Genomic DNA, 25,615 nt, shown 5'->3' with positions numbered 1-25,615 from the left:
CTTTCACCAATATGCCAACTGTGAGGTGGGCAATATCGGACTGTTCTGATCATTTGGTTGCCCCTAATTAAGGGCGGTGTCTGGTGTTTCAGTCTGGCAGTTTAGTAATCCAGGAGCAGATTATGAACTGTTTGCTACATTAGTTGATCCATTTCTCAGCAGAATCTGTTGGAATATTAGCAACTATTGTATCAATTTTAACAGCTGCCTTTAAAGGGGCGGTTCACCTTTAAATTGAGTTTTAGTATGTTGTAGAATTGCCTAACAACTTTTCAGTTGGTCTTCATTATTTTTTTTTTTATATACTTTTTGAATTTTTTTCCCTTTTTTCTGGCTCTCTCCAGCTTTCAAATGGGGTCACTGACTCCAAATGCTCTGTAAGACTACAATTTTATTGTTATTACTATCTTGTATTGCTCATCTTTCAATTCAGGCCTCTCTTATTCATATCCTTGTCTCTTGTTCAAATCAGTGCATGGTTGCTAGGGTAATTTGGACCCTAGCAACCAGACTGTAAATTGGAGAGTTGCTGAATAAAAAAACCTAAAAACCACAAATAATAAAAAATGAAAACCAATTGCATATTGTGTCAGAATATCACTTGCTACATCAGACTAAAGGTTAATTCAAAGTTAAACAACCCCTTTAATAAACGGCTCAGCAGGGATAAGAAATGTATCAACTAAATGTATCAATTTATAACAGTTTACAGACTCACAGAGCTGTTTCAGTAAGACATAAAAAGGCAAAAAACGAAACTTTAAACTTCAATGTTAGAAAAACAGTCACAAATAGAAAATAGAAAGTAATTGAAAAAAAGTCTCTATTTCTGGCGAACTATCTGAAACCAACTGAACTGAATAAAGTGTTGGACAGTGAATAATACCTTGAAGGAATTATACCCTTAGTGACTGCCCATTGAAAATAGTGTACAAAGTACATAGGTCCCTTTATCTAGCACCTGCTTGAACACTGCCTACAATATCTCACCTGTCAGTGAATGCTTAGAGGTTGATATTAAAGGAGAAGGAAAGCTACAGAGACATTTTTTATGAAAATAGATTAGCTGCAATAGTGCAAGATAGAATGCTATATTTATTCTGTAGAATGCTTTAATAAACCTGAGTAAGAAACTCTAGAAGCTCTCTCTGTTTGTTTAGGATAGCAGCTGCCATATTAGCTTGGTGTGACATCATTTCCTGCCAGAGTCTCTCCCTGCTCACTCATAGCTCTGGGCTCAGATTACAGCAGAGAAGGGAGGGGGAAGAGGAGCAAACTGAGCATGCTCAAGACCAAGCCCTGAAAACAGGAAGTCTGATTCAGAAGCCCATGAGTACACAATAGAAGGAAAGAAATGTGGTGTTTCTGTTGACAGAGGACTCAGAGCAGCATTACTTTGAGGGTTTACTGGTATATTTAGGTGGACATTTTTGATTAGGCTTACTTAGTTTTAACCTATCTTTCTCCTTTAAAAAAATTTGGTTTTATATGAAAGTTTATATAGAAGGGTTCTTGCTATTGTGGGTCTCACTTCATTATGGACCATGTACTTCTGCACAAGTTGAACATCCTAAAGCCTCTTGGTGCAATTAAAAAAAAAAACATTCTAGGTAGAAAGTGCTTTTTGGTGATGTTTTAGAGTGTCCTTCTTTACTTTGGGTCAGGCCCGGCACTGGCAATCTGTGGGTTTTGGCAAATGCCAGAGGGGCTGCTATAAGGTCCCATAGAAAGTCAGTATTTAGTGGGCTGTGGGGACTGTTTGGGCCTCTGTGTGGGCTGATTGGGCCTCTGTTGACCTGAAATACCAGGGCCTATTTTAATTCTCAGTCCGGTCCTGCTTTGGGTAAAGTTGTTATGACAATATCACTTATTTAGGCACTAGGCCTTTCTAAGCAGTCAGAGAAAAGGCCAATCTGCTCCAATCTGCTCTGTGTTATCAGTGACTGACAGGCATAGTGTTGGCCTATAAGTGAACATGGAGTGGATTTCAGAATAAAAATACATAATTGCTTGCAAAAAGCCAACGCACAATAGAATTGAGCTTGTTGTAGGGTAGTGCCAGGTAGCAGCCAGTTGCTAAGAGCCATTACACTTAGAAGGGAGCCAGCTTGCTAAGAGCCAACAAACCATAGAAGGGAGCAGGCTCAGACTGGCAATCAGTGGGTTCTGGCAAATGCCAGAAGGGCTGCTGTATGGTTCCATAGAAAGTTACCATAGAGTGGGCTGGTTGGGGACTGTTTGGGTCCTACGTATTTGGAATGGCAGGGCCTATTTTGACTCCAAGTTCAGGCCTGGAAGGGAGCCATCTTGCTAAGAGCCAGAACACTATAGTAGAGAGCCAGCTTGTTAAAAGTCAGCACACTATAGAAGAGAGCCAGCTTGCTAAGAGCCAGAACACTATAGTAGAGAGCCAGCTTGTTAAAAGTCAGCACACTATAGAAGAGAGCCAGCTTGCTAAGAGCCAGAACACTATAGAAGAGAGCCAGCTTGTTAAAAGCCAGCACACTATAGAAGAGAGCCAGCTTGCTAAGAGCATGCACACTATTGAAGGGAGCCAGCTTGCTAAGGGCCAGAACACTATAGAATCTGCCAGCTTACTTAGAGACAATAGACTACAGTGAAATTGCTTTGGGGCAGTGCCAGGTAGAACCAGGTTGATAAGAGGCAACACACAGTGGAAATAAAGCAACTTACTAAAAGACAATACAGGAGTGAGTGAGTGAGTGAGCTTGATGTGGGGCCAGTGAGCTGCCAGTTGCAGTGTAGAAGTGAGCTTGATATAGCAGTGAGCTTGCTGGGATGATGATGGCTAGCACATGCTGAAGAGAGAGAGGAAAGGGAGCCAAGTTGAACTGGGTCCAGCCCAGCTGTCAGTCCCCTCTCTCCCCCCAGTCTAATGGCTTTTTCCTGCCTGCGAAGCTTTCTGCCTTCTATCCACAGCCAAGACTTTGCAACGGAGCCGGGTCTTCCCAGGATCTGACCCCAGCGCCTGAGTGTCTGAGAGCGGCCAGAGAATGGAGACACCCCGGCTCCTCCAAGCTCAGCCCCCTCAGCATCTATTTACTAACTACTGTCACCAAACACCTCATTAATTATTATCTCATTAATATGACTCTGACACCAGCACCCCCATCCATCAGAGCCGGCAGCAGGTCACTGGCAGCTTTCAGCCTTATAACTGCTGCAAAGATCCCCTGTCTGTATGAAATATTCCCTTTTCTATCTGTTCTAATTGTCTGTCTGCGTCAAATGTACTATTCACTGCATCAGGTGCGCTCTGAATTGCATTCTAAATGTGTTTGCGTCACTTACTATTCATTACACATGTCCCAGTGATTTGTGATGTAATGAACTGGGAACTGGGCTTTTGTTTGGGTTAAACTCCGCATCTGCTCTTGTTTGCGATATACTTCTGTTTATTTTGCGGCTAATTAATTAATATTTGCGTTTTCTAAACAGTTTTAAACCCAAATGCTTTATATTATAATATTAATACACCCCTTGATTTTTTTCCACCCGTTGCAGAATGAATTCTATATATTCTGTATGTCTGCATGTAATAATGTATCTGCATTGAATTCTGCCCTCTGCCTGCTATATAATAATAGAATAATATAATCATAACGTATCTGTACACTTTATATACTATTAATATGGTATAAATTGCATTTTCCATGCTGATTTTTGTATGCCACCTTCAGTTGAGACATAATATCGTATTGTATAAATAGTCGTTGGATTTCTCAATGTTACATGTGTCATACATACTGCATGCTGTAAATATAAAGAAATGTCTCTCTATACCGTATGATATTAATACAAATGTGTATATATGTGCTATATATACATTTTTACAATAATATGTGCCTGTATGCTACGAACTATTTTATTAAAATGTGATTTTAGGGTTTCATATATTAAAATAAATTAAAAACCCACCCACATTCTATTTATTCCTATGGGAGCATATTTATCAAATGGTGACTTCTAACTTTCACCCATTGATAAATATAATTCTAAAAAAAAAATCCCATGAGAATGAATAGAACGTGGGTGAGTTTTTATTTATTACTCACATTTTGATACATCTGCCCCTTTTAAGTGTTTAGTTATTTATAATGAAGTGGAAATAGGTTATTTCATTTGTTGTTCATGTGTAATGACGAACTAAAAGGTATCTATTGTTATAGAAGCATTTATCACTTTATGATGATGATGATGATGATGATGATTATTATTATTATTATTATTATTATTATTGTTATTGTTGTTGTTGTTGTTGTGGTTGTAATTATTATTACTATTATTATTATTGTTGTTATTATTATTATTATTGTTATTATTATTATTATTATTATTATTATTATTGTTATTATTACTATTATTATTATATATAACATTATCACTTTGCAATCAGGCGAAACTAAAATAAACGCTTGGTAAGAATTTTAAGGAAAATGGATAGAAAAAAAAACACCTTGTGTTGCATGTAGTATTATTTGGACTGTTATCTGTATGTTCTTAGATTAAAAGTATGTGCTGTGTTAGGAACTAGGAGATTCCAAATATCCACCAAATACAATAAAAAGTTAGAATATGAAAAAGCAGTACCAAGAAGTCTGAGAAAGAAAAGAATAATACAGGAAGTATATAAACTTTAGCTTTCTAAGACCAAAACATAAAGCCTACATTGTCTAGGACTATCTTTATTAGTAACTACCCTGGAAGGTATAACTTTTTTTTTTAATTTGGTTTTTTTTGTTAGATTTATTGTTAAATGTTAGATCTTACTCCTTAGAGAAGTATATGAACATAATATGTATGTATCTGTTGGAAAAACACAATAAAGAAAGAAAAAATATGTGCTGTGTTATATCAAATATCTTGCTGTGCCATTTAGAACAGGCCTTTTATTTAAAGTACAGTGCCTACTTTATTTTAAACGAATTTCGTGTGTGTTGAAACGAAATGTAACAGGGTATTGGCAAGTGTTTGTCACTCACAACACCACCAGCTCTTTATATGGGAAATCGGTAGATTATTTGCAACACGATTCGCGTTTCGTGACAAATTAAATGAATTTTTTTTTGTGATTGATACACAGTGTAAAAAAACTACAACGTGTGTATTCGTTGGAAAACTAAGCGATCAACATCATCGGTTAATGGGCAAAAAACGCGAAGCAAAAACAAATAATAAAAAAAAACTCCAAGGTATTTCTGTAGTTCGTTAGCTGTTTGGTATAGAGAGCTCGAAGGCAAATATTTCTCCCCATTATATTCAGACTATCAAGGTCACTCCAAACTTAATTACTACAAAGACCTTGGAAAGAATATCTGATCCCCCCCAGCAGCCACAAATTGGAGACAGATAGCAGCACCGCTTTCAACAAACACCACAATTAACCCTTCAATCTCCTGCAGGGACCATGAGAGACAGAGCTTTCCTGTGACAGGTATGCTAAATGAGGAACTTCTTATTTATTACCTTAATATGGTCACTTGTATTCTGAAGAGTCATTTTAAGAGTGGAATTGAAATAAACATATGAAATATATTTAAGCGATAATAAATGGCTGCAATTCTTGTTTGTTGTTCATGCTCTCGGTCTCTAAACATGTGTATATACAGATATATTTATATTTAGATGTATATGTGTAAATGTGTAAAAGAAATACAAGTATAAAAATAATCCTAAAGCCCCTAGTATTGTCTCAAACTTTTTCAGTTCAAGTCCTACTTGATGGATCAACCTTTAGACAGGGACCCCATAGCTCATGAAATGACATATTTAAAATTTGAGAACAACTGCCCTAGACCCTTCAGATAAGGTGGGGTGATTTATTAAGGACTAGGGAGAGAACCCTGGTAACTTTATATAGCTTAAATGGATACTGTCAGGGGAAAACATGTTTTTTTCAAAACACATCAGTTAATAGTGCTGCCCCAGCAGAATTCTGCACTGAAATCCATTTTTCAAAAGAGCAAACACATTTTTTTATATTCAATTTTAAATTTGATATGGGGCTAGACATATTGTCAGTTTCCCAGCTGCCCCAAATCATGTGACTTGTGCTCTGATAAACTTTAGTCACTCTTTACTGCAAGTTGGAGTGATATCACCCCCTCCCTTTCCTCCCCAGCAGCCTAACAAAAAAACAATGGGAAGGTAACCAGATAGCAGCTCCCTAACACAAGATAACAGCTCCATGGTAGATCTAAAAACAACACTCAATAGTAAAAGCCAAGTCCCACTGAGACACATTCAGTTACATTAAGTAGGAGAAATAACAGCCTGCCAGAAAGTAGTTCCATCCTAAAGTGCAGACACAAGTCACATGACTTGGGGCAGCTGGGAAACTGACAATATGTCTAGCCCCATGTCAGATTTCAAAATTGAATATAAAAAAATCTGTTTGCTCTTTTGAGAAATGGATTTCAGGGCAGAATTCTGCTGGAGTAGCACTATTAACTGATGCATTTTTAAAAAAACATGTTTTCCCCTGACAGTATCCATTTAAGCTATATAAAGTTACCAGGGTTCTCTCCCTAGTCCCTAATAAATCACCCCACCTTACCCACAATAGTGTAAAACAGGACCCTAATGACTTTGTCTCACTTGTTGCCATTTAAAAGCATTGGGCCCTAATGATAGCTTGGGCATGGGGCCATTACTATCAGTTAGAGATAGTTGGATCGTAATGACTGGCATTCAGGCAATGCCATTTATAGATAACTAGGGGTCTGTGCAGGAATTCACTAACTGCCAGTTATTAAAAGCTGCTTTTTAATGGCTGATATTTACCTATTACTGTTTACAAGTAGCAAGCTCCTAATGCTGGGATTCAGGTAGTGACATTTATAGATAGCTAGGTGTCTATGCAGGATTTCACTAACTGACAGTTATTAAAAGCTGCTTTTTAATGGCTGAGATTTACTTACTGCTGTTTAGAAGTAGCTAGCCCCTAATGGCTGGGATTCACTTACTGCCAGTTAGAGATAGCTGGAAGACAGTTGCCAGTTTGGATTAAATAGGACCCAAATGAAGGTAGTTGGGCTTAGATTACTCTGGGACTAACTGCCTGCTGCGCCTGGTGCCCAAATCCATCACTCTATTGCAGCCTGTACCTTCTTGTTAGTTTTTTTTTCCATGTGGGGTTATTTAAAGAGAACTGTTAGAATAAACAGATGTGACATGTGTTTGGGAGAGTGTCTGTGAAGTTGTGACATGACCATCAGATAAGTAATGTAAGTTGATTCTGTAAGTGCTCCACTCAGTGTCAGCCCATGCAGATAAAGTCTCCCCCGCTCTCCCTCCAGTTGCCCATGCCAGTCTTATGCCCTGGGAAGAGTCTGGTGCCAGCCAAGTGTGGTGCTGGGAATATCAAATACTCCTCCTCTACAGATCTGTCTGTACCCCAGTGAATCTGGTCTCTGCTCAGTGCTCAGAAGTAGGTTTGGTAAAAGGTGAAAAAGATGACAATAAAATGCCCCCCAAATCTTCTCAAATATTCTCAAACCCATAGTTCCAACCAAGCCTAATACTGGATTACACACAGATAATTCACTTGTAAATGCACTGTAGTGTTTTCTGAACAAGTTATGAGTCACTTATTTTATGGTTATTTTGAACAGACAAATTTGCATTAACTAACATGCCTAAATTCCTATTCTGATATGTGCAAGCATACACTCATTATATAACATGGGAGCACAAATAAAATGGTAAGGCACACCAGCAGGGCACACTCCCATAGAGCAAACATGCAGCCACTCAGTTAACTGCAAGAAATAAACTCACAAGTAAATATCAGTCACCCACACACCCCTCTGTTGAATTCACAATCACAGCAGAGCACAGACAACAAATATATATATATATATATATATATATATATATATATATATATATATATATATATATATATGTATATATATATATATATATATATATATATATATATATATATATGTATGTATATATATATATTTTTTTATTTGTAAAGCGCTCCTTGAGGGCAAAGCACTGTACAACAAAACAATAAATAAGTAGTAACAAACAAGGGGTCACACATATATATATATATATATATATATATATATATATATATATATATATATATATATATATATAAATATATATATATATATATATACTTCCATTATATATTATACTTTCATCAAAATGAATGTATAAATGGCATAAATGTATTACATGAACCATAAGTTCTCTATAAAGAGACTGTAGGTAGCCAGGATAGGAGGAAGCTAAAATAAAACTAATATCCATAGGTAAGAAAACAGCTGGGCAGGAGGAGAAATGTTTATTAGTGAAAGATACAAAAAGAAATAGGAGTGAAATTTGGAGAAAAAAAAAATCACAGCATGGACTGAGCAATTATTATTCTTGTTTGGGGGATTGTTTAGGTCCTTCGTGGAATTCAAATCCCCCCACCTAGAAAAACCTTACTGTTGGGCTGGAAGTCTAATTTGAAAATTAATACAATAGTTAATTATAAGTAACAAGCACTTCATAAGCATAATATAATAATAAGGGTATAAAGCTTATTTACTGTCAGGTAAAATCAATTTTAATAAGAATAAAGAAGCTTTTTTACAAGGCCAAACATGTACAATATGATTGTTCCAATGACCAGCCATTAACTTGCCCTTTTTTAGCAACCAATTAATAACTTCAGTATAATGAGCGTTATATAAATATATACACGCCTGTTATATTTGCAACATTGTAATATTTAAAATTATTTCTTTATTTTAACGTATATTCGATTTTTAGTAGCCGAGTTCGTGTGTAAATCTATAAAGTGCCTTTTTATTGCACACGCAGAAGTATATAATAAATATAATATATATATATATATATATGCAGTGAAACAATTATGTGGATTTTGAGGCTACATACCGTTTTACAACCAAACACACAACCCCCAGAGGCAGAAAACATTACTTTTTAATCTTATCGAGACATTAGTGACAATGTTAGTAGAACACAAACTGCACGACAATGACACATAATTATCTTAAGCCCGGCGCTGGAGAGGTTAAATTATTAGCTTCTTATTGTTGTACAGCGCTGAATACAATCACCCCCAAAAAGGATCTCTGTGCATTGAATTGTTCTGCAGTTTTAGAATAAATTAGTCTCATAACAACGGGCACCATCTGACAACTACAGACTGGTGGGCTTTGTACCCCATTAACAAGTAATAATGGCACTAACACAACAAATAATTGAGCAAATAATTTGTATAATGAAAGTGAATGTATTGTTGTTAAATATAGAAAAAGTCCCTCTATTTTAAAATTGAAGGGATACACAGACACGAGTTCAAGGTATTCGTGTAATATATGAATCCTCTAGTTTTAACTCAGTTTTAATTCACCGATGATTTTAATAACCCGCAGTAAATTTGTGAATGATTTAACTTCATGGAAGGCTAAAAGAAAAAAAAATGTAGAGATTTGGTGAAAATAATATGAAATCGGTAAATGATAAAGTACAGGTTTGCCCTGGTGCTGTGTAGCCTATTATCCCGCAGACTCAACTGTCATATCTATTATTTATTGTTATTCCAAGAAGGCGCTGACTGCAAAATACCTGGTGGCAAAATATATATATATTTGTAAATAAATAAATAAGTGCACACCAGGATTTATCTTAAAAAACACGATTTATTTGATCAACGTTTTGGTCCTCAACAGGGACCTTTATCAAGTCCCTGGTGGGAAACGAAACATTGATCAAATAAATAAGTTGTCTTGTGCATCAGTTTTTTTTTTTACCAGTGGCTATTCAAATACTGAACTGCACCTTCCAATGCATTATATATATATATATATATATATATATATATATATATATATATATATATATATATATATATATATATATATATATATATATATATGTCTGGCACACTCAGGGTCTGTAGGTCTGTATATTATTATATTATATATTAACCTCTCCTTTTTTGCATAATATACAAGCCTTGAGCTATTTAAGTACAAATACTAATAAGTAAATACTAATAAGTATTTCTAAGTATTTGTCACTTCGCACCCAGGGCAAATGAGTGCACATATATAAGTGCGTGTAAAGTTAATATTTATAGAAAGAATTCAAATAAACTATTTATCATGGGTTTGTTTTTATTTTATGTTATATATATATATATATATATATATATATATATATATATATACATTTTCCGATTATTCATGACTAATTAGAAGCCAGGGAGCAGGGTTTAAGTTAACACATGAGGCAAATTAATTCGGGTCAGGAATACATTGTAGTAAGGATGATATATTTAAAGGATTGATCTAATCTGGATTAGTGCAATAGAAATCCTAATGTTGCCACTGCATAGGAACATAAAACTCTGTAAATAAGCGATTACTTACTGGGCTCTGTTTTAAATGACTGCCACTCCATTCATTCCCCCTCTATGGAGAGAGAGAGAGAGACAAATGGGATTGTTTCAAATGAAGGGGCTGGTGGCACCTCACTATAAAGTCATTATGGGGGAATGACTGGGGGTAATGGGTTTTTAATAGCAGATAGCATGATAGGTTTTTGCTTGATTGTGTCAAGTCTGTGACTGTATAATCTGGCAATTTAACCCCCAGTGTGCCTGATATTTTTGTGGAGGAGCCTGGCAGGCTGCAGGGATGTGATGAAGCACAGGGGGATCCCTCATAGAATGGGCTCAATATGGAAGGCTAAGATACATATTTGAGTTTCCAGTGGGGAAGCTTGGACTTTGACTGCTGTTTTTTTTTTCTTAAACAGGAATGAAGTCTGGCGCCTGCTGATGGTGCAACAGATATTTGACCCACGTGATAGGGAAAAGTCAGTGAGTAGGAGGCAGAGAGTGCTTGAGACAGGCAGAGAGTGCTGGAGACAGGACATGAACCTCCCTCCATGCGCTCTGTGATCCAGGTCCTTTAAACTGGACAGGATTTATTCAGCAGCCACATCATCCCCAGATGCCTGGATCCTACCCATTGCTGCAGCCGCCTGAAGGTTGGTCAGTTTCTCTGCTGTCAGATTAGTCCCTACACCACCAGACTTGCATGGATTTGTACAGGGATTCAATGTGTCGCTCTCTTTTTGGGATGGGAGGGGGGGGGGCTCAGGACTGATTTACGCCGAAATGAGTAACAGGAGATAATCCAGTTACAGTGAGATTGATTCACTTTGAAAGTGGGTGAGAGAGGGTTGTTGGGTGTCTGTGTTCTGACCTGAGAGAGGGGGTCGAGACTTGTCTCTGTCCCTCTCTTATCTCACCTTATCTTCAGATTATCTCTTTTTTTTTTTGGGTCCTATCATCTGATCCTAGATTGTCAGAGAGAAAGAGAAAAAAAGGGGACAGATACTGGGAAGGGGGTTTGTACCTGTCAGATTAGAACAATCTAAACCAATATCCCATCAATTCATGGTGAGGATAATTGTTCCCACTGCAAACTGAAAGTGATTGTGTGTGTGTCATAGAGCTGAACACAAAGAGAAATAAAAGAAAATTATAACATATATTTTAAGATTTTGTTTTGTAACACTGTGTATCATCCTTGAAAAAGGAACGTTGGAAGCAGATACTATGTAATAATACAAATTACATTTTTTCATTAGAGTGCTGGTTTTTATATATACATACATATATATATACATATTATAAAGAAGTTTATTCAGTGTACCCTAATTAATCAACCATTGCTGTATCAAAAATCACAACATTGTTTCTAAAATCTTAGAGTCTCAATTGTACCTTAACCTTTAGTTTTTAAACTTTAATTTGCAGGGCCCTCTAATCCAATTGTATTATATATATATATATATATATATATATATATATATATATATATATATATATATATATATATATATATATATATATATATAATATATATAGATATATATATATATATAGATATATATATATAGATATATATATAGATATATATATATATAGATATATATATATAGATATATAGATATATATAGATATAGATATAGAAATATATATGTGTGTGTGTGTGTGTTATAATTAAGTGCAATTTTCCGCTGTTCTTTGTATGCGTATTCGTTAGTTATTCTGCTATATTTTACTACACAGATTAGTTCACATTGACTTTTTAAACACAAGTCGTGTATGAGGCTTTAGTCAGTTCTTTTTGCTTGACTTGGTCTGTGACACAAGAAATAATTATTGTTGTTATTATTGATATTGGTATTATTATTGAAGCTAAAAGGCCCTTTAGTATTAATTTGTTCCACGCGTTATGTGTGCGCGTATTTATTACAATTTTTACGCATAATTCTATACAGGCAGGTGTTTTGGGCAGGAGGGAAATAATGCATAAGAATTATGGAAATTAAGGCCTTTAATTCAATACAGTACTTTAAACTGTTGAGGAGTTTAACTTGGTAATTATACAACATGAAAAGTGTACATTAGTGTGTATAATCATATTAACATTATTACTATTATTTTTTGGCAATTCCCACTGGGATATACACACCCATATTAAATCTGTATAATATATTTAAAACCCAGAAATGAAAGCCTGGGTGCAAGAGAACACAAGTGAGTGCTTTCTGGACCTGGAAAACTCAGCTGGGCCTTGTTCAGATTGTAAATGGCTATTACCATTGGGACATTGTGCTGTTCTATGTATCAGTTGTGTCTGGGATCAGGCAAAACTCCCAATAAAAAGGAACAGGGTAAAATCGCATTGACTTTATTGCTTTTTGTGGCTACTGAAAGCGTGCCACTTATTTCTGCCTGTCACTCCTTGACCAGGGAACCATGACAAGACCTCACAAGTTTTTGTTTTTTTTCTACTTCAAGAAAACTCACAAATATTTACCCTGGTTCCTTCCCATTGTTTAATTGTTTGGCACATTTTCTCTGATCTTTGAGTGGCTCAATTGCATGCAGCGTCTCCTTTTCTAGTGAGATATCAGCCGGTTATGTATTTATTACTTCTCATTAATGGCATATCATAATTATATTATTGTATTATTATTAGAGCAAAGCTAGCAAATATATTCCACCTGAATAAATCTGGTTACATGAAATAATAACTCTAGTAAAGGTTAATATTGTTGTGCCTTACTTATGAACCACATTGGCGCCCAATTAATCAAAGAAATATGATGTTTAATTAAATGACATTATGTATTTGATTTTCATTAAATATTCCCATGCATTCAGAATGACTGTGGTCCATACCCATATTGGCTTTATTTTCTGGTAATGTTATTAAATGTTGTTTGGCTAAAGAGTTTTTGGGGGCTGATGTGATTTGTTTTTGTTATTCTTTGGGATCAAACGTGAAGTGTTCAGCTCATTAGCAACACAAAGGTGAGGGGGAGGCTGTGAGACAGGTATATTCTGTGCCCTCCTTGGGACAATAGAGTCTGCCACCTCCAGAGATCTCTCTCTAAGCTCATCATTTCTTCCCCAGGGGTGATGGGTGCCTACCCTTGTGTCCTCTCCCTTATTCTTCTCCTCTGTCTGACTCCTAGGTGTGACCTATAAATATCCCAGAGGAGAGGAGGGCGCTTCTCAGTATAAACTTGGGAAGAGAAGATGAGGGATGTGACCTTCTGATTTGCTGATTGTCTCTAGACTTATCTCAGGCCTGGTTTCCATTAGATTGGGGATTCGACGTGAGATATCTGCTTGCTTTCTCTTGAAGAACATACATGCACAGCCGTATCTAACGTTGAAGAGCGCTGAGACTATCGGATCTGTGGATTGAGTTGCCAGGATGTATCAGAGTATAGCTATGGCCACTAACCATGGTCCCCCTGGCTATGAGGGGGCTGGGAGCTTCATGCACAGTGCTACTGCTGCTACCTCACCTGTCTATGTGCCCACCACTAGGGTCTCTTCCATGATCCCCAGCCTGCCTTACCTCCAAACTAGCGGCTCATCTCAACAAAGTAGCCCAGTTGCTAGCCACAACATGTGGGCACAAGCCGGAGCTGAATCTTCTGCCTACAACCCAGGAACTTCTCATCCACCAGTGTCTCCAAGATTCACCTTCTCCTCCAGCCCCCCTATTACAGCAGCCTCCACCAGAGAGGTCTCCTACAGTAGCCCCCTTGCCATCTCAGCTAATGGGAGAGAGCAGTACAGCAGGGGGCTGGGTGCCACCTATTCAAGTCCTTACCCAGCCTATATGAGTCCTGACATGGGTGCTGCCTGGACTGCTTCTCCATTCGACAGCTCCATGCTCCACAACCTCCAGAACAGAGCTGGTCCGGTGGCTTCAAGGCACCCAAACATAGGTAAGTCGCCCATTCTTAAAGTACCTACCTGTATGAGTCTTATTTCTTTATATCAAAATGTTGTGTCTCATAGGAGCGCTTGGAGGCAAGTGGATTATATATTGCATTCTGGTAGATGTGAGTTTTCTAAGTAGGAACTGAGGGGCCTCTGCATTTCTCTGGGTAACTTTTGTAGGGCATTTCTGGTTACTAGAATTAAAGCATACTAAGAATGTTTAGTCAGTGGTTATGGCCAAATGATATGAGAAAGCCCAAGGTGTGGAGAGAAATGAATTGCAAGATATCAGTGAAACCCATAGGTAAGTGGCCGGTAAGAACACGACATGGCTAGTGCAGCAGCAGCAGGACTTACCTGTCATTCCTTGTGGCAACACATGGCGTTTTGGCCACTTTCCATACAAAGGAAAGTCTCACCTGAGCAAATAGCCACAGGATCGTTACAGCTCATTCCCACAGTGTTTACTTCCAGTTCCTGGGGGGCAAATCAACTGATTATTTCATATATATGAATGGATAGATTTATTATAACCAATAATCTCACATTCTTTTCTGTATTTACCATATTGCAAGGATTTCTGCTCTATGCTCAAGTGAAGAACTGACGTGTATTTAGTGTGTATGTGTATGCTTATTATTTATATATATCAAGTTACAGGGTAACCGTTTGCAATTAAAAATAACAAAAGCGGTATAAAGGTGTTACATTGAATGGCCAACTTTACTAAGATAATCATAGTCAGCTTTCAGAACATTTTAGTCTCTTTTTTTCAAGCTGCAATACGATGTTCTGAAAACTTGCTATGATTATCTTAGTAAAGTTGGCCAATAAATGTATCACCTTTACACCGCTTTTGTTATTTTTAATTTCAAACGGTTACCTTGTAACTTGATATATAGAATATGCACACACATACACACAAAATACATGTCCGTTGCCCTGTAACATTAACATGCTACACTTTACCAATATGCTGTATATATATATATATATATATATATAGATATAGATATAGATATAGAGATATAGATATATAGATATAGATATATAGATATATAGATATATAGATATAGATATAGATATATAGATATAGATAAAGATATATATAGATATATATTTACTGTATTTATTTTTAAAAAAGTATTTTTTTTGTGAAAATTCCTGGTGTGCATCATCAGCATCTCACTACTATATATATATATGTATATATATATAATATATATATATATATATATATATATATATATATATATATATATATATATATATATATATATATATATATATATATATATAAAGCCAAAAAATAAGGTGCACACTGGGAACATTTATAGAAGTAAAAAATCAAAATTTTTATTTAATACATGTTTAAAAGCAGGTCAACGTTTCGGTCTTTTCAAAAGACCTTTATGGGTCTTGATAAAGGTCTTAGGAAAAGACCGAAACGTTCTGTGTGTGTGCATAATAGAAGAACCAGCACCCAGCACTTCTAGTTTCCAGTTTTGTGATTCAATGTGTTTTATCTTTTATTTCACTTCATGCTGCATCAAATTAAGTATTGACCGAAACGTTGGATGCTGCAGAAATAAAATATGGAACTGCTGGTGCACTATATATATATATATATATATATATATATATATATATATATATATATATATATAGTCTGTACACACTTTAAAGGCGATGATGCCCTGGTGCTAATAGAAATAATATATAAATGTTTGCAAAATAAGACCCCAGTGAGAGTCAAAACGTCGATTATAATAAAGCTTTTACTGCAAAAGCCCCTAGAGTGCAACAGCATTTTGCAAACTTACATTTACACACACACACACATATATATATATTACTAATATTTGATTTTATTACAAATGCATAATTGAGGCGATTATTTATATATTTATATATTATCCAAACAATAAACAATAGCTTTAGTTAAATGTACACGGCGGTATATGCGGTGCAACACAAACCCGTCTAATTAATAGTAGTTATTGCCAGTTAATATAACAATTAGCAGAGGTCTATTGTTTTGTTCCTTAACTAATTTACGAATCCATTAACCGTGTGTGGATTGTGCAGTAACGCGTGATTATTTTATTCGTACAGAATATTTCAGCCCCAATTAACAAAAATGTTGTTTCGAGGATTAAACTCACAATATTCATTCAGATTGAATTAGCGACATCTCATAAAATCATAAAGTTATAATATGATCTATTAGCGGAAAGCTAATATAAATGTATATATAAAAGTTTCACCAACATTTTCAGTTGCAAACACTTCGATACACAAACATTGTTCCATCTCCTTATCTGCTGTGAGTTTGTTACAAATGTTACAACTACCATTTCATTTTGAAGTAAACGAATTATCCAGATTGAATTGAGCATAAAGTACCTCATTTATAAAAGCGCAAAACAGGGATATTAAAGAGCTTGTTCACATTTGAGGGGAAATTCTGAGTCTATTTGTAATTGGTTTTTAGATTATTATTATTATTATTATTATTGTTTTTTGAGTTATTTAAATTTTATTCAGCAGCTCTCCAGTTTGTAGTTTAAGCTATCTGGTTGCTAGGCTCCAAATTCCCCTAGCAACTATGCATTGATTTGAATAAGTGATTGGAATATGAATATATAAATAGGAGAGGCCTGAATAGAAAGATAAGTAATAAAATAATAACAATACATTTGTAGCCTTACAGATCATTTGTTTTTAGATGGGGTCAGTGACCCCCATTTGAAAGCTGGAAAGAGTCAGAAGAAGAAGGCAAATAATTAGAAAGCTATATAAAATAAATAATTAGAAACAATTAAAACGTTGCTTGGAATTGGCCATTCTATAGCACAGTAAAAGCTCATTTAAAGGTGAACCACTTTACATTTAAATGTAGCGAGCAGAGCCAGAATGAGCAATTAACCGAAAATAATGAGATGCAACCTAGATGATCTAAATCAGAATAACGAATATGTATGTACAAAAGAGAATGCGTCAAAAGTTAAGTTCTACATCAACCAGTTCTGACGCTTAAAAAATTTTCAACAGCAATTATTTGATTGCAAGCTCTATAGGTAAGGCAGCATATACCATACCCTATTGAATTCTGTCTGAAGCTGAATAGGCTGAGTGGATGTAAGTAGGTGTTTCAGATTATTCTGAAATAATCACACTATTCTATACTGCGATGATGCCTCATTGTAAACGAATTAAATAAAAATCGCAAATGCGACAGAAACCAATGTTACCCAACAATGCTACAAAAAAAAGTGTTATTCGTTATTCTGAATTTAATTGAAACTATTCTGGTTATGACATTTATGCAGCTGGTAATGGAGACGTGTATTAGGGCAATACATGAAAATACTAAGCGCAATGAAAGTGCAACTCTTATTAGTTATAGGTATAAAGCATAAATCCTAAACTAGCAAATGTTTCATGTTACACACAAGGATGAATCAGTGCACCACAATGACCCTGCCCTTACTAATTCACATTATTGCATTCCTTTTGGAATCGAATGGGAGGTAACACAGTCAATTGCACTGGTATCAAGACACCTCCTGGTAAATTAAACATTTGCAAGCAGTGTGCCCCATTCTTTACTGGTGCAGATTCCTTTTTAACGTCAAAGTAAGGAGAGATCTTCCAAGCACCATGGGAATTTTTTGGGCTAATAGCATCCATGTTACACAGTTGTATAACTAATTTTATTTTAAAAAAAATAGGCATTTTATATTTCCCTCTACACAGACATACTTAAAGGGGTGGTTCACTTTTCAGATAGCTGTTAGTAAAATGTAGAGCAGTGATCCCCAACCAGTAGCTTGTGAGCAACTTGTTGCTCTCCAGTCCCTTGGATTTTGCTCTCAGGGTCCTCGAAGCAGGTGCTTGTTTTTGAATTTCAAGCTTGAAAGCTAATTTTAATTGCATAAAAACTAAGTATATTGCCAAGTAGAGCCTCTTGTAGACTGCCAGTCCGCACAGGGGCTACCAAATAGCCAATCACAGCCCTTATTTGGCACCCAAAGAACTTTTTCGTGCTTGTGTTGCTCCCTAACTGTTTTTACATTTGAATGTGGCTCACGGGTTAAAAAGGTTGGGAACCCCTGATGTAGAGTGTGATATTCTGACACAGTTTGCAATTGGTTTTACTTTTTTATTATTTAAGATTTTTGAATTACTTGGCTTTTTATTCAGCGGCTCTTGAATTTGCATTGTAAGCAATCTGGTAGCTAGGGTCCTAATTACCCTAGCAACCATGCTCTGATTTGAATAAGAGACTGGAATATGAATAGGAGAGGCCTGAATAGAAAGATCAATAATAAAAATTTGCAATAACAATATATTTGTAGCCTTAGAGAGCATTTGTTTTTTAGGGTAAGGCCACACTGGGCGTTTTGGGGAGATTTAGTCGCCTGGCGTCTGCGTTGGCTAAAATGGAAAAAAAAAACGCCGTCGCTAATCACATGCGGCGATTCGCTTTCCGTGGAAGTGGAAACTTCTGGCAACTTCAGAAAGTGAATCACCGCGTGTGATAAGCGCCAGTGTGTTTTCATTTTAGCCGGCACAGGGTCAGGAAAGGCGTTTGGGGAGATTGGAAAACAAAGCGCCGCGTGTACTTTAGCGGAAGCGACTTCATTATAGCAGATGGGAAGACACGCTAAGACAGTTCGGGGAGATTGTCGCCCAGGTGATCTACCCGAATCTCCTCGTGTGAACTAACCCTAAAGGATCATGTACCCCCTACTGTAAATCATAAGGATATTAGAAGTCACTGAGGGGTTATTCTGTAACCATATAAAGGCACAAGGCTGCAGGCTGAGTTATACAGGGAACTCTGAGTATCACTCATGTATTATAAGGGATAATGTACCCCCTACTGTAAATGATAAGGATATTAGAAGCCACTGAGGGGTTGTTCTGTGACCATATAAAGGCACAAGGCTGCAGGCTGAGTTATACAGGGAACTCTGAGTATCACTCATGTATTATAAGGGATAATGTACCACCTACTGTAAATGATAAGGATATTAGAAGTCACTGAGGGGTTGTTCTGTGACCATATAAAGGCACAAGGCTGCAGGCTGAGTTATACAGGGAACTCTGAGTATCACTCATGTATTATAAGGGATAATGTACCCCTACTGTAAATGATAAGGATATTAGAAGTCACTGAGGGGTTGTTCTGTGACCATATAAAGGCACAAGGCTGCAGGCTGAGTTATACAGGGAACTCTGAGTATCACTCATGTATTATAAGGGATAATGTACCCCCTACTGTAAATGATAAGGATATTAGAAGTCACTGAGGGGTTCTGTGACCATATAAAGGCACAAGGCTGCAGGCTGAGTTATACAGGGAACTCTGAGTATCACTCATGTATTATAAGGGATAATGTACCCCCTACTGTAAATGATAAGGATATTAGAAGTCACTGAGGGGTTGTTCTGTGACCATATAAAGGCACAAGGCTGCAGGCTGAGTTATACAGGGAACTCTGAGTATCACTCTTGTATTATAAGGGATAATGTACCCCCTACTGTAAATGATAAGGATATTAGAAGTCACTGAGGGGTTGTTCTGTGACCATATAAAGGCACAAGGCTGCAGGCTGAGTTATACAGGGAACTCTGAGTATCACTCATGTATTATAAGGGATAATGTACCACCTACTGTAAATGATAAGGATATTAGAAGTCACTGAGGGGTTGTTCTGTGACCATATAAAGGCACAAGGCTGCAGGCTGAGTTATACAGGGAACTCTGAGTATCACTCATGTATTATAAGGGATAATGTACCCCCTACTGTAAATGATAAGGATATTAGAAGTCACTGAGGGGTTCTGTGACCATATAAAGGCACAAGGCTGCAGGCTGAGTTATACAGGGAACTCTGAGTATCACTCATGTATTATAAGGGATAATGTACCCCCTACTGTAAATGATAAGGATATTAGAAGTCACTGAGGGGTTGTTCTGTGACCATATAAAGGCACAAGGCTGCAGGCTGAGTTATACAGGGAACTCTGAGTATCACTCTTGTATTATAAGGGATAATGTACCCCCTACTGTAAATGATAAGGATATTAGAAGTCACTGAGGGGTTGTTCTGTGACCATATAAAGGCACAAGGCTGCAGGCTGAGTTATACAGGGAACTCTGAGTATCACTCATGTATTATAAGGGATAATGTACCCCCTACTGTAAATGATAAGGATAGTAGAAGTCACTGAGGGGTTCTGTGATCATATGAAGGTGCAAAGACCAAACCCACTGCATGCACTAGTTTTTAGTGTTATACATCAGTGTTAAAAATACGTGCAATATTTCCCTGTTTGCATTTTTGAACCACTCAAACTAAATGGTTTTCCTCAGATAGAGAGGTTTGTGTCTGCTCAAGGACATGCGAGTAAACACGGCTGTGCTCATGCCCAGGGCTAAAGATTTGTTCTACTACAAAGTGAAAGAATCAGTACGGAATGTGCCTGGCTGCTTAACTGTACCGACTACAAAATAATGTGCACTTTGTGCAAACTCCCTGCTAACACAACTTCATAGGCAGAATAGGAACAAGTAATGGTGTTCTCTCAGTCTAACATATAATCCTGTATGTTTTTAGTTAGTTTGTGGGTATGATATGAAAGCAAAACCTTCTCCTTTTTCCTAAATACCAAGGGCACAAATGAGCAGTTAGTCCATAACATCTGAAGAGTAAAACCAGTTGTAGTAAACTACAAGAGCAAGTCAAAACGGAACCGGTAAAACGTATCAAAAAATGTTTTCTGCTTTTATTATTATTCCTGTAGTGGCCCAATAAACTTTGGCTGGTTTTTAAACCAGTTGAGAATTAGCCCCGTGTGGAATTATTTGTAAATGTGATTGCTATTGGATTCTGCCTGGTTCTGACCCCTGAAACAATGCAGAAAGAAAGCAGAAACCAACAGATTGACAAACGTGGAAGCAAACTTACCTCTGTTACTATATTTCAAGAGTCACAAATAGCAAACAGAAAGAAACAGTTTCCTCCATGCTCTTGATTAAAGGGATACGGTCATGTAAAACACATCAGTTAATAGTGCTGCTCCAGCAGAATTCTGCACTGAAATCCCTTTTTCAAAGGAGCAAACTGATTTTTTAATATTTATTTAGAAATCTGACATGGGGCTAGAAATATTGTCAGTTTCCCAGCTGCCCCCAGTCATGTGACTTGTGCCCTGATAAACTTCAGCCACTCTTTACTGCTAATTTGGGTGATATCACCTCACCCACCCCCGCAAGCCTAACAACAGAACAATGGGAAGGTAACCAGATAGCATCTCCCTAACATTTCCATGGTAGATCAAAGAACCGCACTCAATAGTAAAATCCAGGTCCCCCTGAGACACATTCAGTTACATTGAGTAGGAGAAACAGCAGCCTGCCAGAAAGCAGTTCCATCCTAAAGTGCTGGCTCTTTCTGAAATCACATGACCAGGCAAAATGACCTGAGATGCACCTACACACCAATATTATAACTAAATATACTTGCTGGTTCAGGAATGAAATTTTATATTGTAGAGTGAATTATTTGCTAGTATAATTTAGGAATCAAAGCTACACCATAAGGGTAAGGGCACATGTTATAAACACAGGTGACTGTTGACCTTGACCCTGGTGCGTGCAGTAGTCGGTTTCTTCCTTGTCGTGTACCTCCACCAAGGTACAGTTCAATCTGGAACAATCTAATAGCGTAAACAAGGAAAAACCTGGGAGGCAGAAGGTATCTGCTCAAGTGATTTTATTGGTATTTAACACTACATGTTTCGAGCCTCCTGGCTCTTTGTCAAGTGAGGTAAGGGCACATGGGGAGATTTGGGGAGATTTAGTCGCCCGTCGACTAATCACCTCTTCTTCTGGGCGACAATCTCCACAATCTGCCTTCCCCTACCTTCCTGCCAGCTATAATGAGAAATCGTCAGCGGGGTGGCATTCGTGGCGCTTCTTTTTCTGAAGTCGGCCGAAGTTTCCTTGTGAGGCAACTTTGAGTGACTTCAGAAAACGAAGCCCCGCGAGAAGAAGAGGCAAATAGTCACCAGCAGGGGCGTAACTATAGAGGAAGCAGACCCTGCGGCTGCAGGGGGCCCAGGAGGTATAGGGGGCCCCATGAGGCTCAAATTCATATACAATTTCAATACATTTTGGTAAAACAGGACAACCTCTGGATATGTTTGGGGCCCTAAAATTAATTTGCTGTGGGGCCCAGTAACATCTAGTTACGCCACTGGTCACCAGGCAACTAAATCTCCCAGAATTTCCCCATGTGCCCTTACCCTAAAACTAATTACAGAATATCTTTAATCTCAGTTTTTGCAGCATTTATCATGCATACACATTTCCAGTGTGAAACAGTTTTCAGCATTGTAGCATGTGTAATAGCTGACAAGCTTCGGGGAAGATTTCACTTGTGCCTTTATATCAAGAAAAAAAATGTTATTGACTTTTGCCCTCTGTTGTGGGGCTCAATCAAATGGATAAGGGGACAGTTTGAGGAGCTATAATGAGAAATGGAAAAAAATATATTTTCTGTCATGGACACATCTGAAATTATAGCAGGCTGACTGTTATATATAAATGACAACGGCACACACATCGTTTGGAGAAAAGGTCAATCTGTCTTGCGTCTGTCCCATATGCAATGCAACAGGAATGAATGAGATCTGCCTGCCCCTGTGCATAATGTTCAGATTTCAGCCAAAAATGTCTTGTGTTTGGGATTAGCTACAGTAACGCAATGTGGAGAGAGGCCTGGGATAGAAAAGTTAAACCGCTGAGTAAGCCTGTTTAGTGTTGGAACTTACAGTAAATTCCTCCCACAATTCCCCAACTTGAAATCAGGGAGACCAAACCCAGTTCCAGTGTAACTGATCTTCTCCGAAATACACCAACTTCTGGGTTAGCCCCACCCCTTCAACAAATATTGTGTGTTTCACCTAAATAGGGACTATTGCCAGGTATCTGTCAATTTTTATTTGAATCTTTTCATTTCAAAGGCTGCACAAGATGATTTGCAGGCATTCTGCCCAGTCTGGTTTTCCCATTAAAAAAAATACAGTGTCAAGTGACCCTAGTATCACCCTGCTGTCTCAGAGGGGGAAAACACTCCATTTAGGAATATTTTCTAGTTTTAAATGATTTTATTTTCTTTGCTGAGACTGTTCTCTGGAATATACAGGGAGGTCTAGATTGCCTAGTGTCCCACTACCACAAGGGAAAATATACTGTCTGTATAAAGAGGGATTATGTTCACTTTAATTTGCTAAAATGTACATACAGACTATATAATTTCCCACATATTTGCATTACTGCAGTAAATGGGAGCTGTCTCTCTAGGGGCATATTTTATGTGATTTTTTTTAGCCTAAATGTGGTTACAGGCTTAGCACGTGTATCTTCCAGATACAGATCATTAATCTCGACAGACTTTTTAAAGGGAATGTCAACTCAAAAAAGAAAAAATGTTTGCCTAATAAAAGAAAACATAATTCTAAGTAACTTTTAATTATACGTTTATTATTATTTTTTTAATTTTTTTATGTTATTTGTTGTATATGTATTGCTATATATTCTCTGCATTGGTGGTTCAGACTGTTGATACAATGTAAAACAAGGCAGCTGACTTTGATGGGGAATTCAGGCTTTTGCAACATTGTTAAAAAAGTAATAACCAGGAGTTAAGCAAATGCTGCTTTAAATAGCAGATATTTATTCAAAAGGAACAAAAAAAATCAGATTTTTCAAGATTTATTATACCCTAATGCAGCAAAAAACCCAAATGCAAAAATTCCTCATCTTAGATCTGTAGAGGTCCTGTTTAAGTTAATGGGAAAGGTACATATCCCAAATTGAAGTTATCACGGTCTTTGGTGGGTTTAGCTCGAAAATCTGATTTTTGCTTGGTTTTCAGGCAAAAGCTCAAGAAATCGAGCAATTCGAGAAAATAGCCTGAGCAGTTCGAGCGATTCAACTTTTTCCTGCAATCCAATTCATTTGGGTTATTTTATTATAAAATACGGTCAAATCGAGGATGGCAGTTTGTTTTTTATAAATTAAATATAAGATAAATTCAAAACAAATCTCTGTAGGGAAAATGGCACAGTGTGTTGCACTTTGCACTTTAATATATAAATTTAAGGGTTTCTGCACCATAGTATCCATTTTTGCGCTTCCCTACAGAGATTTGTTTTGTATTGGAGAGTCCAGCAGAGTGGAGCAGTGAAGGGCGGCTGTAATCAAGATTCTTTACACCAGTTGAAGATTTCACAATTTAAGCGCTGAATGAACTTTGTTTGTATTATAAGATAAATTCAGATTTTAGTAAATAACCTCCTAAAATAACTAACATTTTTTAATAAATATATATCGGAAAATTGCTTAGCATTACATTTTCTTTTATTAGGCAAATTATTATTTTGAGGTTGACTTGCCCTTAAAACTTTTTAAAACAACAGGCTACAAACAAACACAGATGCCATTATATTTAAACAAATGACCAGGACAAGCAGAAAATATAAATAGTGCTTCTTAGATACGACATATAAGACTCTTTATGATCCAGTTTTGTTGATGTTCCTTTTAGGGCATGGACACACAAATGCGGTTTTTAAATATAAGCCAACCACCGGGTAAATACACTTGTGGTTTCAAGCTTAGACAATAGCACACTAGGTTAGCATATTTACGTGCAGTTGGCTTTTTTTTTAAAACCGCGCCGTGTTTCTGCGCCAAAAAACGTATGTAGCATCAGACATACAATCTTTGGGTCATGTGTTTTCTATATGCACATCAAGTTATAAAGGAACCAGGCCCAGAACCCACATCATGAACATGTTTAATCGACTAATTACAAGAGTCAGATAATATTATTATTATTTTATACTAGTACCTTGAGTCTTAATGAGGTGTTAAATTGATTCCACACATCATCTATTGTTCTATGGGGAGGAGGCAAGACAATTAGATCTTGTAACAAAACATAATTTGACGTTATTCATTCTCTTTCTTTCACTGCACAGCCGGGCACACACACACATGCATATACACACACACATAAATACAAGGGTGTTTAAACTGTTTTGGATAATTGTTGAGTATTGTTAGAATCCACAAACAATGACAGTTACATCTAATTATGTTATATTGTCCTTAATTTGCACCAAAAAGGAACTTTCGGGGAGGGTGGGGTATGTTAATGTCCAAATCAACATTTTCAAATGAAAGAAAAAAGATGGCTGGACAAGCTGGGGAGAGTTGTG

The 25,615-nt window shown here is 36.8% G+C and overlaps 1 protein-coding gene across 4 annotated transcripts in view; it reads left to right on the top strand.

The window, feature by feature from the left end:
• gata4.L (GATA binding protein 4 L homeolog) overlaps window positions 1-25,615 on the top strand; it is a 74,907-nt gene that overhangs the window by 23,050 nt on the left and 26,242 nt on the right. The window contains exons 1-2 of one of the 4 annotated variants that reach the window (XM_018261860.2): window positions 10,885-11,046; window positions 13,552-14,319. In XM_018261860.2, the coding sequence (XP_018117349.1) occupies window positions 13,797-14,319 (523 nt within the window). In that variant the 5' untranslated portion in view covers window positions 10,885-11,046; window positions 13,552-13,796. 4 annotated transcript variants of the gene reach the window in all.

The sequence above is a fragment of the Xenopus laevis genome, chromosome 5L (assembly GCF_017654675.1).
Source record: "Xenopus laevis strain J_2021 chromosome 5L, Xenopus_laevis_v10.1, whole genome shotgun sequence".
Lineage (NCBI taxonomy): Eukaryota > Metazoa > Chordata > Amphibia > Anura > Pipidae > Xenopus > Xenopus laevis.
Note: the sequence above shows the minus strand (reverse complement) of the source record. Positions and strands in the feature narration are given on the sequence as shown.